Genomic DNA, 14,271 nt, shown 5'->3' with positions numbered 1-14,271 from the left:
AGAAAATTGTATTTTACTGCAATTGTATAATTCGCAATTGTATAATTCGTTGGCCTTTTTCTCGGCAATATTTGAAGTAAAATGTTTGTAAATTGTATAATTAAGTGTATAACACGAAGATATACATTTTTGCATGTGTATATACAATTTTCTCTCGATTTATACAAAACAGAAACAGAATTATACACTTCTGTGTATAAAGCGAGAGAGGCGAGCGAGAATGGAGAGTGGAGAGCGAGATTTTTGGGAGAGAGACGCTGGAAAATTTTAGCTAATGTTTGCTATGGAGTACAATTAAATTAAATTCTAGCTATTCCATTTAATTTAAGTTATTAGTTTGCTATTATATACAATTTTCCCTAAATGATATTAGCAAACAGGCTAAAGTACTTTATTACACTTCTAATTTTAGCCCAAGTTCTAGTACATGCCCACTACCACTGAGCTTTCTAAACCCAAATATATGGGCTACTCATATCTCACGTAACTTTGATTGGGCTAACATACAGCCCATTAACAATTTGGGTCTATAGAAACTAAGATGAACAACACAGATCTCACTAATTTAGGGATTAATTACGTGCCTTTCAACGAGTTATTAAAATTACTAAGTGTGCATAATATTGGTTAATAGATACATGTATTTGGACGCACACATGTATCTTTGATACCTAGAGTCAAAATTATATGTAATTTTGTCTAGATATGTTGTATCCAAGTGGATTCACATGTAACGAAGATGCACTGACTCTCTCGCTCGCCTCTTTCATATCCCAATCACCTCTCTTCCTATGTATTTTGTATTTAAGAAAGTATACGAAATTTATCTAGTATCCCAGATACATTTTGTATATATCTGGAATATACACACTCTCTCACTCGACCCCTCATATCTCGCTTCCATCTCTCCTCTCATTCGCCTCTCTCTATGTATTTATATTTTACACTATATTTGATAATAAAAATATATGTATTTTGATGTGTCTAATTGAAATATGATACAAAATTATTAATGAACGAATCGTGTATAATTTTTTAAAATTACAAAGATAATTTAGTTAACATGATAGAAATAAAATTGTCAAGCATAATGTTCAAGTTGTGTTTAACACTAACACATACTTATATAGTTAATGTTAAACTTGAGCCTAAAACAACATTTAAAGTTAACTTAACGGATGAATAGTGACCAAATCTCGAACAATTAAATATTGTCTAATGTCAAATACGTGAACAATCTATCCGTCGATCTATATTGAGCACCTAACTCTAAAATTATGTTAAATAGACTTTGAATTTAACACAACTTAAAAAAACTAACCCAAGAAATGAAAACTATTCAAATTATATAAAGCTACAATAAAGAACTCATTTAGATTTCATTCACCAGTTAATTTATTTTGTTTTTATGAGAAAATAATGACCTCATCCGTTAATTTAATCTTCTTAATTGTCTCACTGAGCACTAAATGATTCTATGATTTGCTTTTACATTCGTGAGTCGTTTGATAGGCCGTATTAAATCAAATAATTCATTTATTATGGATAATATTATTTAGTACTATGTTTGATAGAAAAATTGGGTCTATGTATAACTAATCCATTGATTAGTTATACCTCCTACATGATATTATATGATGTATTACTAATACCTTCCATTTGGAGGTATTAGTAATACATGAGATATAATACCATGGGATAAGTCTACTAAAGATAAAAATATCCCTCAAAATATTTTAATTATTTTTTTATTTTCTTGATTTTATGTTGTATGTTTGTGTGATTTTTTAATTATTTGTATTCTGAACAATTTATAAAATTGAATACATATTAAAATTGCAACTTGCAATCTTGTGCGTAAATGTAGATGATTTATTTAATTTTACTATTGTTTTCCGTCTCTTCAATTTTAAAAGATGATAATTTATCTTTTTCTAAATTGAAAATTGACATTTGTAAGTGATCAATTTACTAAGATGATAATTATTTATCTTCAAATAATTTAAGCAAAAAAAGATCATTTTAAAAAATTGCTCTTTTAAAGTAGCTAGTTAATTAGAAGACCATAAAAAAAAATATTGTCCCAATTATTTACCTTAATCTAATTGCAAAATAATTCAAGGGTATAATTGATTTTTTTTTTAAAAAAATTTAATCCAAACACAAGATGAGGTGGAAAACAATGAACCATACACTTGGTAAAAGTAATCTCTGCATTACTAATCTATGTACTATTAATCTCTGCATTACTAATCTCAATATTATTAATCGGTGCGTTGTTAATTTTTGTACCAAACGACCCTTTAATTATACTACATCATAACAATATTAAAATGTATTGTACTGAAAAAAAATCAACCATGTGTTTTGACATTCTAATCTCTATAATGAATAGAAGTAGAAAATAAATGATATATAACAAGAGTTATTATATTTTATTAAAATGCTGGTGTTGGAAAAATTCAACCATATGTTTGACATTTTAATTTCTAGAATGAATATAATGTAAAGGAGAAAGTATTAACTAAACAAGTTCACATTAGCTTCAAAATTCAATCAAAGCATTTGAAAATTAACATGTCTCCCCCAAAGAGAAAAAAAAAAGAGACATGCTAAATGATCAAATGGTTAATTTATTCCATCCACAAATCATCAAGTAGTTAATTTATTCAATCAACCAAAAAACATCACATCATTTCCAATCTTCCACAACAACTAGTATTATATGGGTTAATAATTAAATGAAGAAGGCAGCATCTTCAATCAAAAGGTGGCAACCTTTAATTTTAGAGTCTCAAAAATATTTTAATTTTGGTCGAATTTGTTGTTGTGATACTATTTATATACAATTTGTAGATAAGTTAACCAGCTCAGCCTGCACTATATTCAACATATATATCTTTAAAATACACTATTAAATAATATAGGGATAAAAAATACGCTATTAAATAGTTCATGGAGATAAAAGGTCCTCGTAAAAGTTTAGTATCGCAACAATAAATTTGACCATAGTGTAATTCTACGAATAAAATCTGAACAAGATAATATCTATGCAAATATTATTTTGTAAATGTAGAAAAAATATTTTGATAGCTTCTTACGTGACCTTCAAATTTGCTATTTCCATTATTTCAATTTATGTACCACTATTTCTTTTTGACACAAAATTTAAGAAATAAATGAAGATCTTTGAATATGTGATTTAAAATAAAATTTAAATATTTATATATAAATCATTTTCAATATACAGAAAATGTAAAGTCAAGCTGTGTTTTAATTATAGAGAAAATAACATTATTTTTTATTATATTAAAGAAAAAGTGTGTTATATAAATTAAAATTACTATTTTTTATTTTAGACTTTCTATTTTCTGTAACCTTTTTTAATATTAAGTACATAATAAAATATTCTATTAAATTTTTTATGCTTAAATGTATTTTATTTACATACAATAATTTCTTAAATAAATTAACAACTTATAATATGTCATTGTTGTTTAGGGAGGAGGTTAATTATAATATTTTTTATATAAATAAATGAAGAGGTAGCATCTAAATTTGAAAAGTGAAGTTAATAATAAAAAAGACAAGGTTATAAACGTCATTTCATATAACCTTACCTTTGTGTCTTCTTTTCTACAACGCCAAGTGGAGTACAGCAGTTCAATTAACATATTTTGTAGTACTTTATTCGTCTTATTTTATGTGACATAATTTGATCCGTCAAATAATTTAAAATAAAAAGCTATTTTAAAACTTTTAATTTAAAATGAATAATAAAAATTTATATAGGTATAAATCACTTCATGAAATATAATTAAAATTATTTTTATTTAATATAAAAATGAATCGCTCTTTTTTAAACGAATTACTAACAATTTTTCCACTAACTGCACATGCTGTGCCCACTCATGCGACAGACCAATAACACACGAGCTCTTATTTTTTTTGGTCTCCACATGGTGAAAAGTGAAAAAAGTATAAAATAATATTTTATGTTAAGAGTATAGGTTAATGTAAAGTGATCACAAAAATTATTCATAAAATTTGTGCACACATGCAAAAGAAGTGAAGCTTTTACGAGGATAAAAAATTACGCAAAATCAATTCTTAAAAAAGAGTTACGTTTAAGAATATATTCAAGAGATTTAATTTATTGAGATGATGATTTATGAAAATCAATTAAATATATATTTATATTTTAAGTTTTCAAAATTTATCAAAAAGTGAACTATTTAATATTCTCATATATGCTTTTAACAAATTATGTTTGTTAGATTGAAAGAAGATTTTGGGAAAGATAAATTCAAATATAAATATTAAGAAAGTTTCACCAAAATCACAATACAAAAAAAATTGTATAAAATACAATGAAAATAAATAAATAGAAATTGCGTCCTAGAAAGCATCATTAAATATTTAGAAAATAGAAATGACAAAAATTATTAAAAAATTATTCAAATACACATTTTATGTTTCTCTTATTTTATTATTACTCATTTATAATGTATCTAAGATACATTTTAATATATCCAAAAATACATTTTAAAAAATTATTATAACTAGGAAAAAATAAAGATAAAATGTAACCATACTTTTCAAATCCAACATAAAAGTTTGCTAAATGTTTTAGTGAAACAAAAAGTATTAACTTTCAACAAACGTATATAAGTGATAAATTTTGTTCTTTATTTTGTTTAAATCTATCATCAAATTCAGCTATCAGTTATCTTATATTATTCTTTTTTGTCTATTTGATATGTATTTAAATTAGATAAAATTTTCTTTTATTATATTTTTTATTTATTCACTCGTATATATCGAAACACTAAAAAAAATAGTAATAATCATAATCAATTAATTAATATATCGATCAATCATATTTTAAAATACGAAAAAAATTAGTACCTTTCTTGTTCCCATTTGTCTTTATGTTTATTCTTGTTATAATTAATATAACTCAATGGTAAATTGTCAAAACACGCTAAGTTAATCACCAATCAATGAGAAAAAGTTCACATTATACTTCAGTTTCGATAAACAACTAAGGATAACAATGAGGCAGAATGGACGCAGGACAAGTGAGTCTTAGGCTATGCGGCAGGGCAAGTGAGTTTTAGGCTATGTGGTAAAGCAGATTTAAGATTGTGCGAAATCGATAAAATACAAAGCAATTTAAAGTAATTTATTTAAAAAATAATGCATGACAAATAACGAATATATTTTAATTTTTTAATCAAACTCAACTCGTCCCTCTCCGTCCAACACCACCTCCCTATTAACAAAAGTTCAATCTCAAATTAGACCTTTGATATGATTCATAATATAAAATAACTAAAATATTTTATTGTGACCCAATAAAATAAATAAATAGGTTATTCAATTTCATTTGTAGGTGACCCAATGTGGGTAAAAACAAAAACAAATAATAAAAAGGTGTGTAGAGAGAGAAAGATTGTACTGGAGTAATTATATTATTGATAGAGCTTAGAGAGATAAGAGTGTTCTTTTGTTCCAAGACAAAAGAAGGGCAAATTCCCTATTTTCTCCTTCCCCAATCCAATCACAGAAAAAATAAAAAATAATAATTTGAGAATCTGGAATTGAAAGAGGGGCATGTGCTCTTTTTGATAATGTTTTACGAACTTGTAATGCTTGAATCTGAATCCGACATTCATTTTTCTATGAACTTTACCATTTGCCAAACCTAAAAAACCGATCGCTTTTCATGAAGTGATTCATTTTCTTCTTCTTAATTCTGTCGATTTGATTCGTTTTCGTTTAATTTCGGCTGTTGAAAGGAAAAAAAATTATTATAAAAATGAACGGCGGTGATGGTGGAGATGTCGCGGCAGCTCCGGCGGGTCCACCACCGCCGCTTGAGTGGAAATTTTCTCAGGTATTTGGTGAACGTACGGCCGGAGAAGAAGTTCAGGAAGGTAATTTATTATTATTTTTTTTTTCAGAATTTTTATTTCACTTATACACCTCTTTTACATTTGGATCCATGGTTGGTTCGGTGTCAGTGTTCAAATTAGGGTTTTGATCGGTTATGCGGTTGTACCATACTGAAAGGTTATTAAATCTGTGAGTTTTCGATCACCGGGTTTGATTGAGTGATGGAGATTTTAGCCAATTGAGGACAGTATCTACTGAACTCTTGACAAGTTTGTTGTTACTTAGATTTTGTTTTAACTCGTGTCCAGATCTAGATGATTGTTTTTTAAAGTGTAGTCTGTCATTGTTCTTAATTTAGTTGAGGACTATGAAGTATGAAGTTTAGGTTTTTGACTTTTGATGCAAGCGTCATGTTAAAGGGTGGTAGCTGCTGTCTTCACTTGTTTCTTTGGTGCTTTGGAGTGTTGGAACTTTATGTATGCGCAAATGTAAATCATGATGCTGTGGTGTAACTGCACATGCAATCATGTATGGTTAGTATTAAGGCAGTCACCGGACATTCTTTTAGCTCCATGCACTAAGCTTTTGATCTTTAAGGTATGATGTTGGGCAACTGCCTCATTTCAAATGGAGTATGGAAGTATGTGTAGATAGAGATATGTCAGGTAAAACGTCTCAAGAATAAATGCCTCCCATCACTTAAAATGTCAGAAGATTTGATGTTGCTAATGGAATGTGAGCTTTTATTGGTGTCTATTTTGCTGCAGCTCAGTAAAATGTTGTTACTCCCATAAAGTACTTCAATTTGTCGTACGAAATGTCTATATATATATATATATATATATATATATATATATTTAAGGCTCCCATAAGGTAGTCCCAATATGCTATCTTGGTTTCAAGATGAAGTATATGCAATGCCTTGTGGAGTTGGTCGTTCCAATCTTTATGTTTCAGAAAGTAACTCAATGTAGATTACTATAGGTTTGGTTGTCCTTTTGTAAACTAGGTTGAGGTGAACATCTAACCAAAGTCGATCTAGGCTGAATGCTTGTAACACTTTGTAGATACTACCCTTTCCTTTAGCTTCCCCATTAAGATTGTTCTGATGTGAGAGTAGTAAGTTGCATGACCTTTAATAGAAGGATTTGAAATTTGTTGTGGCTTTGTATCTAGCTACTCAAGTATCTACCAGCATGAAGAGTATATGCACCGGAAGGTAATGGGGAGTTGGATTAGTTTGATGTCATTTTACCTAATTTGCGTAGGAATTTAGTTTTAAGAATGAAACTGAATCTGGATTTCTCTTTGATTCAGCATCCTTAGCCATGAAACTTTCTTTTCCTTAATCATGATTCATGGTGTGCATCAAAGTCCATTCTTTTTTTAGTTTATACCACAGTCAAGCTCCTTCTGCTCTTGCATCTCTTTCTTTTACTTCTATCTCATGTTTTATTTGTCTGAAATATGCAGTCTGTCCGCTGCAGAATGTAGGATGCACTGAGTATTAGTCTTTTGGTCATTGGAGTTTTCATTTCCTAATGCCTAAACATGTCTCTTTCATCGCCTCTAAAGGCACTTTCATATGCCATTTACTAGTGATCTTTTGATCATTGGAGCTTTCCTTTCCTAATACGAACACATGTTGTTTCAGAAGTCTCAAGTACCTGTTTGCCTAATACCAACACACATGGTGTCCGAAGTCCAAGCTCATGGAATTTATTTTCAGACTTGTGTTTTTCTTCTTATTGTTTCTAATGAACGTGCATAGCCAATGTGGATAAATTTAGTTTTGTCAGCACTAAGATCCGTTTGGTCATGTTGCGATGATCTCTGAACTTCCAAAACCATGGCTGCATCAGTTTCACTATTTTATTCACATCTATTCCCTAGTTCAGATTCACAAGCTACACTTTTCCTATATGTACAGCTTCTTGTTTAGTTTGGCTCAAGCATGCCTTCAGATTTTGATTTTGCACACATGTTGGTGCTAGCAAACATTCAATTGTTTCTTTCCATGATACTCATGAATAACTCATCTGGTGCTCCATGTTGTATGACATGGTTTGACTAGTAACAGTGGCAATTCGTATTATCTAAAATTGTTGCATAGCCAACTGTTGGACCATGATAGGATCTGCAGATGAGCTTAATTTAGAAACAAAATTTTAAAATCAAATTTGTTTTGTAAATTTATTTGAAGTGCCAGGACAATGCAGACGTACCATTTCCAGTTGCATGGGGATTTATATGCTTTGCTTTCTCTCTTTGATGTTCACTGCACTTACTTTTTTGAGTATCATGATGTATTTTCTCATCATTATTGTTGTAGTTGATATCATCTCCGCAATTGAGTTCGATAAAACTGGTGACCATCTTGCTACTGGAGATCGTGGTGGTAGGGTTGTATTATTTGAAAGAACTGATACAAAAGAGGTGGGTTTCTTCACAATGCTGTTCAGAAGATCTATTAAAAATTGGAGGTTGTTTCCGCTGATCATGTCTCTCCTTTTGCATTGTTTTTATTTAGAATATTGGAAGTCGGAGAGAGCTAGAGAGAATGGACTATTCAGTGAGTCGGCATCCAGAGTTCCGTTACAAGACAGAATTTCAAAGCCATGAGCCTGAGGTATCTGCCAGTTCTTTGTTCTTCCTTTTTGGTGTGATGAAAGAGTTAGGAGATTATTAGTGATCTGGTTCTCATGTACCACTTTCCTGTCCAGATGCAACTGTGTAGGGTTGAATTGCTTCTTGCTGCCATTTCTCATTCTTCATTTGCTTTGCTTTCCTTCTTTTCTTGCTTCAAATAGTATTTTAACTTTTTCCATCGCATCTTTCTGTTCAGTTTGATTATCTGAAGAGTTTGGAAATTGAGGAGAAAATCAACAAGATCCGTTGGTGCCAATCGTCTAATGGTGCCCTCTTTCTTCTATCCACCAATGACAAAACCATTAAGTATTGGAAGGTAACTTAGTTGAATGTAACGTGCTAAGTTTAATATTCTTCTCTATGACTCAAGATACATTTTTGCTGTTGCATTGTTGAGCAATATTGATTGTTAATTTCAATTGTGGTGGAGAGCTATTCTGATTGTTGTTGAGATGTGTACTAGTTGAGAGTTGACTTATGTTGCATCTATTGTCTACCTGTGAAGCCACTTCTCTTTGGCTATTATTTTTGTGGATTCCTTATCAATGTGCTGAGTGTTCTTTTCTTCTTTTGCTGATTCAGGTCCAAGAGAAGAAAGTTAAGAAGATATATGATATGAATATTGATCCTTCTAGAGCTGTTGGAAATGGCAGTGTGGCCAGCTCTAGTGTTTCTTCCAGTCCAAAGCAATGTAGTGCTAATGGGGGTTATGCAGATAGATCTTTGAATTGCTTGAGCAATGATTTGTCGTTTCCACCTGGGGGCTTTTCTTCATTACGTTTACCTGTGGTAGTTGTACTTAAGCTATATATGCCCTGTATGTTCAGTTGTTTATGGAATGTCAAATATGTCTATGTGCATTACATTTTATTTATCAGCCAAGCATTTTAATAAGTTTCTATGATCGTACTTTAAGGTTTTATGGAAATGGAAATGCGAGCAATGTCATAAAGATATTGTTAGGTAGTATCAAGTTACTTTCTTATTCCTTATACAAAAAAAAAATTAATAAAAAGTAACAGATCTCATGAAGTTGCAGCTTGAGTGGAACAATGTACATGGTGTTTCTGGACTCCTGGTTACTGAGAAGACTGTTCTTTCTAGTTTCTTCTAGTTCTAGTTTTGTCTGTAGTCTCAAAAAAAGGTACTTGTATTCTTAACATAGTTAATTGTGCACCCAAGGTCTGATGGTGGGTGAAATTTTAACATATACTAGTCAGGACAACCTATGTTCATGTGTTTATGTGCTTTTGTAAATGACTTTGGTTTCTCTTGCATGATATGGTTACAGACATTGTTTTATCTTCAAATCCTCATACTTGGATCATTGGAACTGAAATGTTTTCTGTGCCTTCATTTTTCTCTTGATTGGTAGAAGAATTGTGGTGCTTTGCCACATCTCCTCTCCCCAAGATAGTTGTTGCCTTTTCAATCTTGACATGATGTCCTCATTGTTGCTCCTGAATATAAGCTTTGCTATGTTTATTATAGGTAACAAGTAATGAGACCAGCCTTGTTGCTAGGTGCAGAAGAGTGTATGCTCATGCACATGACTATCACATCAACTCTATTTCAAATAACAGGTGAATATATTGCTCTTGTAATTCTGCTTTGCCATATTGTTTTTTCTGGTTTACGAGAGCTCATGGTAATTTGTCCGGCATTCTTCTTTTCAACTCAGTGACGGCGAAACATTTATATCTGCTGATGATCTCCGGGTCAACCTTTGGAACTTGGAAATAAGCAATCAGAGTTTCAATATTGTTGATGTCAAGCCAACAAATATGGAAGATTTGACTGGTAAGTTTTTCCTGAGTTCCTTTGTTGTGAGAACCTCAACTAGGTCACAAAATTTAATTTTTGGAAGTGCCTTGTGTTATATTTATTGCAGAGGTGATAACTTCAGCAGAATTTCATCCTACTCATTGTAATACGTTAGCTTATAGTAGTTCAAAAGGGTCGATTCGTCTCGTAGATCTGCGGCAGTCAGCTTTGTGCGACTCACATTCTCAGTTGTAAGTTCCACCCTTTTTTCAAATCTCTCTAATTTTCAATGCATGTGGATTTTTTTCTTCTTTACATGTGACGATATAAAAGATGGATTAAAATGATCTGGAATAGAGCTACTTTTGCAGGCATAGTTATGTATTTAAATTATTTCCTGATAGCTTTATCGATTAAAAATACTGGTTCCTTGTTATGCAGGTTTGAGGAGCAAGAAGCACCTGGTTCAAGATCTTTTTTCACAGAGATAATTGCTTCAATTTCTGATATTAAATTTTCTAAGGATGGAAGATACATACTCAGCCGTGACTATATGACCCTAAAGGTTGGTTTACTTAAGTTGATATTGTATTGAACTTGTTATATGATATGGAATACTCACAAGTGCACTTAAAGTCCTCGTACAATTACTCTGGAAAAGAATATTTATGAGATTCTAGATGCATTGAATGTGGTTCATGTTGGTGGTGCTTCCCAAGTTTTTACTGTTATTTGTATTAGTTGATGGCGGTATTTCACCTTTGATCCTTATATTACCTTTTGGCAAACTTTTGCATTCATAACTGTTATTTGCCAGATTTTTCTGAAATCTTGGTGGAAACATCTTGTCATCTTCTATTTCAATATCTCTTAGTTCAATGTGGTAGAAGCATCTTGTTTCTTATTTCTTTCCTAATTAGAAATTTTCAAAGTTCCCTGAGCTCTACTTTTTAAATATTTTGCTGTTGAACATTGGGTTCCTTTTTTCCTTTTATATGCGCTTTTGAAGATAATTTTTAATCGGATTCAAATAGTGTCTTTAGCCCCCCTTCCTCCCCGCTCTTTTGAATTTGGAATTGAGGTTTGATGGATTGATGTATGCATATTATTGCTTTCAATATTGTGTCAATTTGCATTTTTTAGCTAAATAATTCATGTGAGAATTAGTTTCTACATCAGTTAGCTTATCGTTGTTGGTAGGTTAAATGAAAGGTGAAACATTTCCATTTAAATATGAGCAGACATATTACAAGCTGCAGTTGAATATACTGAATTTGATGTCTGCTGCATGAGGTTTTCTCGAAGACTTAGCCAGCGAAAAAGGAAGGGAATGATTGGCAAACTCCATCACACAGATGATTTAGTTTAAACCACTCTCTTTTAAAGTTTAAATGACATTTAGCAGTAGTTTCAAGATTGAACACTTTTATGGCCTGCAGGGTGAATCTGGATCTCAGAGATGATTGATTGACTGGAAAAATTTGATTAGAGTTTAATTGTTGGTTTCAGTTCTGTAATAGGAACCACTCCACCTTTATCTTAAGCAAGTTTGTTAAGATTCTGCTCAACGTTAGCTGTATTATCTTTGTCTAGTTCTATGTGAAACACTTCCTCCAATGTTTGATGCTTACGTACAACAACAACAACACACCCAGTGTGATCAGGGGTGTACACAGACAGACCTTACCCCTACCTTTGTGGGGGTAGAGAAGTGTTTCCGACAGACCCTCCGCTCCGCTCAAGAAAATCGTTTTTCTATAGCAAAAAAAGTATAAATAACCAGAGTAGAAGTAATAATAGTAGTAATAAAAAGGAAGACTACGATAATTATAGCATAATAGTAAATTAATAATAATATTTGATGCTTATGTGTTGTTGCTAAACTACATATAATTTTAGTAGAGACCTAGACCAGGAATTCATATTACAAGTATAGTTGTTGCTTCTGGTTTTCAAGCTGGGTCATCCTTGGTTCAGCTATTGTTAGGAGGCCACTGGTCTTTCATGCTTGTATGTTTTCCATTTTTTTATGGACAAGAGTGTGTCCTTGTTACTGAGCTTACATTTCTTTTTTCAGCTATGGGACATAAATATGGATTCTGGTCCAGTGTCAACCTTCCAGGTTCATGAATATTTAAGACCAAAGGTGAATTACCATATGGATCAAGATGTTACTTGTCTATTTTTGTCATGTCTCTTAGCTGATCATATATTTTTTTTTGATACACAGCTATGTGATTTATATGAGAATGACTCCATCTTTGACAAGTTCGAGTGTTGCCTTAGTGGTGATGGGCTGCGAGTAGCTACTGGTTCTTATAGGTGTGTAGACTGTCAACTATTTGGATTTCCTTTTATTAGTTCACTTCTGTTTTGTTTGTTTTTTAAAAATATTATTATTATTATGATTTCAGTAATCTTTTCCGTGTCTTTGGTTGTGCTGCGGGCACTACTGAAGCAACTACACTGGAAGCTAGCAAAAACCCCATGAGGTACGTATATCTTATCTTCTTCATGTGAATAGATTTGGATATAAATGTTGTTTGTCTTGGTCTGACTGACATTGATTGTGCTCCACCAGAAGACAAGTACAGACTCCTTCAAGACCTTCCAGGTCCCTGAGCAGTAGCATAACACGTGTTGTCAGGAGAGGTATGCATATATTCATATATGCACTCGACAATAAGTCATGTTTACACTTCTCTTATTGCCGGAAATATATATCAGCATGACGAAATATACTGGATGACATTTATTTGCATTACAGGTTCAGAAAGTCCAGGTGTTGATGCAAATGGAAATTCATTTGATTTCACAACGAAGTTGCTCCATCTAGCGTGGCATCCAACCGAAAATTCAATTGCCTGTGCCGCTGCAAACAGCTTGTATATGTATTATGCATAAGTGTTAACAGGAGGAATGTAGTTTCTTGGATAGCATTTTTTCAGGTTGCTTTTTTAAGAAACGTTTTCTTCAGAAGCAGCTTGAGGTTCTACCATTTCACTTCCAGGTGCCTCGCCAACCTGTAACATGCATGGTCCAGAAGTGGATGAAAAACTCCAAACAAACCAACTTTGTCTTTATCAGCATACTGATGACCTCGCGTTCTTATCTTCTTCTTCTCGTTTACTGCTTCAGTCTTTTGAATTTGTTATTATATTGGGTCGGAGTAGAGAAAGAATGCCTTAGTTCTCCTACAAGCAAAAAAAATGCCACTAGGTTTTAAGGTAAATGTAGTTTTTACTGAAAATGGTGGGAAGGAGCTGCTGCTAACTTGCAGGGCGCTTAGCTTATTTTGTTGGATAGCATTATTTTTTGTAGGATAAATCAGTGTGCCTTTTGTTATAGATTATTAACTAAAGTAAATTTTTTCTGTAAAACAAGTTGAAGGGCACTGACATTTGTTCACTTGTATTTTTTGCTTTTTGGAAGTGAAGTTGGCACTGTTAAGCTCGTCACTCCTTACAGAATTTTCAGCGTTTTAACATTCTACTACTCATATTGGATTGCAGTTAGTACTGTTGTGATGGAACAGTATAATTGATGTTTGTGTTGCTTAATCATATCATACGTTATTTTTGCTGCTACATATTGCTTTCAACTGTATGTACGAATCATATATTTGTCTTCGAATTGTCTTTGTTGTGCGTATGAACTGAAATTCATGTCAACAAATTGCTGTGTCGCATATTTGACGTGTAAAATTTGTCATCGTCGGTCTGTATGTTTCGCTATAGCTACTCTAGTCCTTTAGGTAAATATTCTTTTTGAGTTTCTATTTTTGTCCTTCCTAGATGTGATACTTCGTTTTCGTCGTCCAAAGGATGATTTTCATGTTTAGTACTTCCTCCGTCTATTATTACTTGCTCATTCTATTTAAGTTCGATGTCTATTTTTATTTAGTTAACAAGATGAGAGATTAATTTATTTTAGAGCTCAAATTATAAAAGATATTTTAGT

The 14,271-nt window shown here is 31.8% G+C and overlaps 1 protein-coding gene across 4 annotated transcripts; it reads left to right on the top strand.

The window, feature by feature from the left end:
• Positions 1-5,390: 5,390 nt before the first annotated feature.
• On the top strand, positions 5,391-13,769 carry LOC101246329 (serine/threonine protein phosphatase 2A 55 kDa regulatory subunit B beta isoform). 4 transcript variants are annotated; one of them, XM_004235566.5, is made up of 14 exons: positions 5,391-5,939; positions 8,231-8,334; positions 8,429-8,527; positions 8,744-8,863; positions 9,130-9,336; positions 10,039-10,130; positions 10,229-10,347; positions 10,439-10,562; positions 10,753-10,876; positions 12,389-12,457; positions 12,542-12,633; positions 12,726-12,803; positions 12,893-12,963; positions 13,079-13,769. In XM_004235566.5, exons 1-14 carry the CDS (start codon positions 5,822-5,824, stop codon positions 13,213-13,215), a joined length of 1,554 nt encoding a protein of 517 aa, XP_004235614.1. In that variant the 5' UTR covers positions 5,391-5,821; the 3' UTR covers positions 13,216-13,769. The 4 variants fall into 4 exon arrangements, with proteins under 4 accessions (XP_004235614.1, XP_069151529.1, XP_010318512.1 ...); XM_069295428.1 differs by having other exon boundaries at positions 5,398-5,939; positions 12,896-12,963; XM_010320210.4 differs by having other exon boundaries at positions 5,398-5,939; positions 9,130-9,339; positions 12,896-12,963.
• The last annotated feature ends 502 nt before the right edge of the window (positions 13,770-14,271 follow it).

The sequence above is a fragment of the Solanum lycopersicum genome, chromosome 3, assembly GCF_036512215.1.
Source record: "Solanum lycopersicum chromosome 3, SLM_r2.1".
NCBI lineage: Eukaryota > Viridiplantae > Streptophyta > Magnoliopsida > Solanales > Solanaceae > Solanum > Solanum lycopersicum.
Note: the sequence above shows the minus strand (reverse complement) of the source record. Positions and strands in the feature narration are given on the sequence as shown.

What these genes read in the sequence shown, in the direction of transcription:
- LOC101246329 (XM_010320208.4), top strand. Translation starts at nt 5,822, where the DNA reads ATGAACGGCGGTGATGGTGGAGATGTCGCGGCAGCTCCGGCGGGTCCA. An exon ending in AAAGAACTGATACAAAAGAG is followed by an intron (nt 8,335 to 8,428) that starts GTGGGTTTCTTC and finishes GTTTTTATTTAG; the next exon opens with AATATTGGAAGTCGGAGAGA. An exon ending in AAATATGGAAGATTTGACTG is followed by an intron (nt 10,348 to 10,438) that starts GTAAGTTTTTCC and finishes TATTTATTGCAG; the next exon opens with AGGTGATAACTTCAGCAGAA.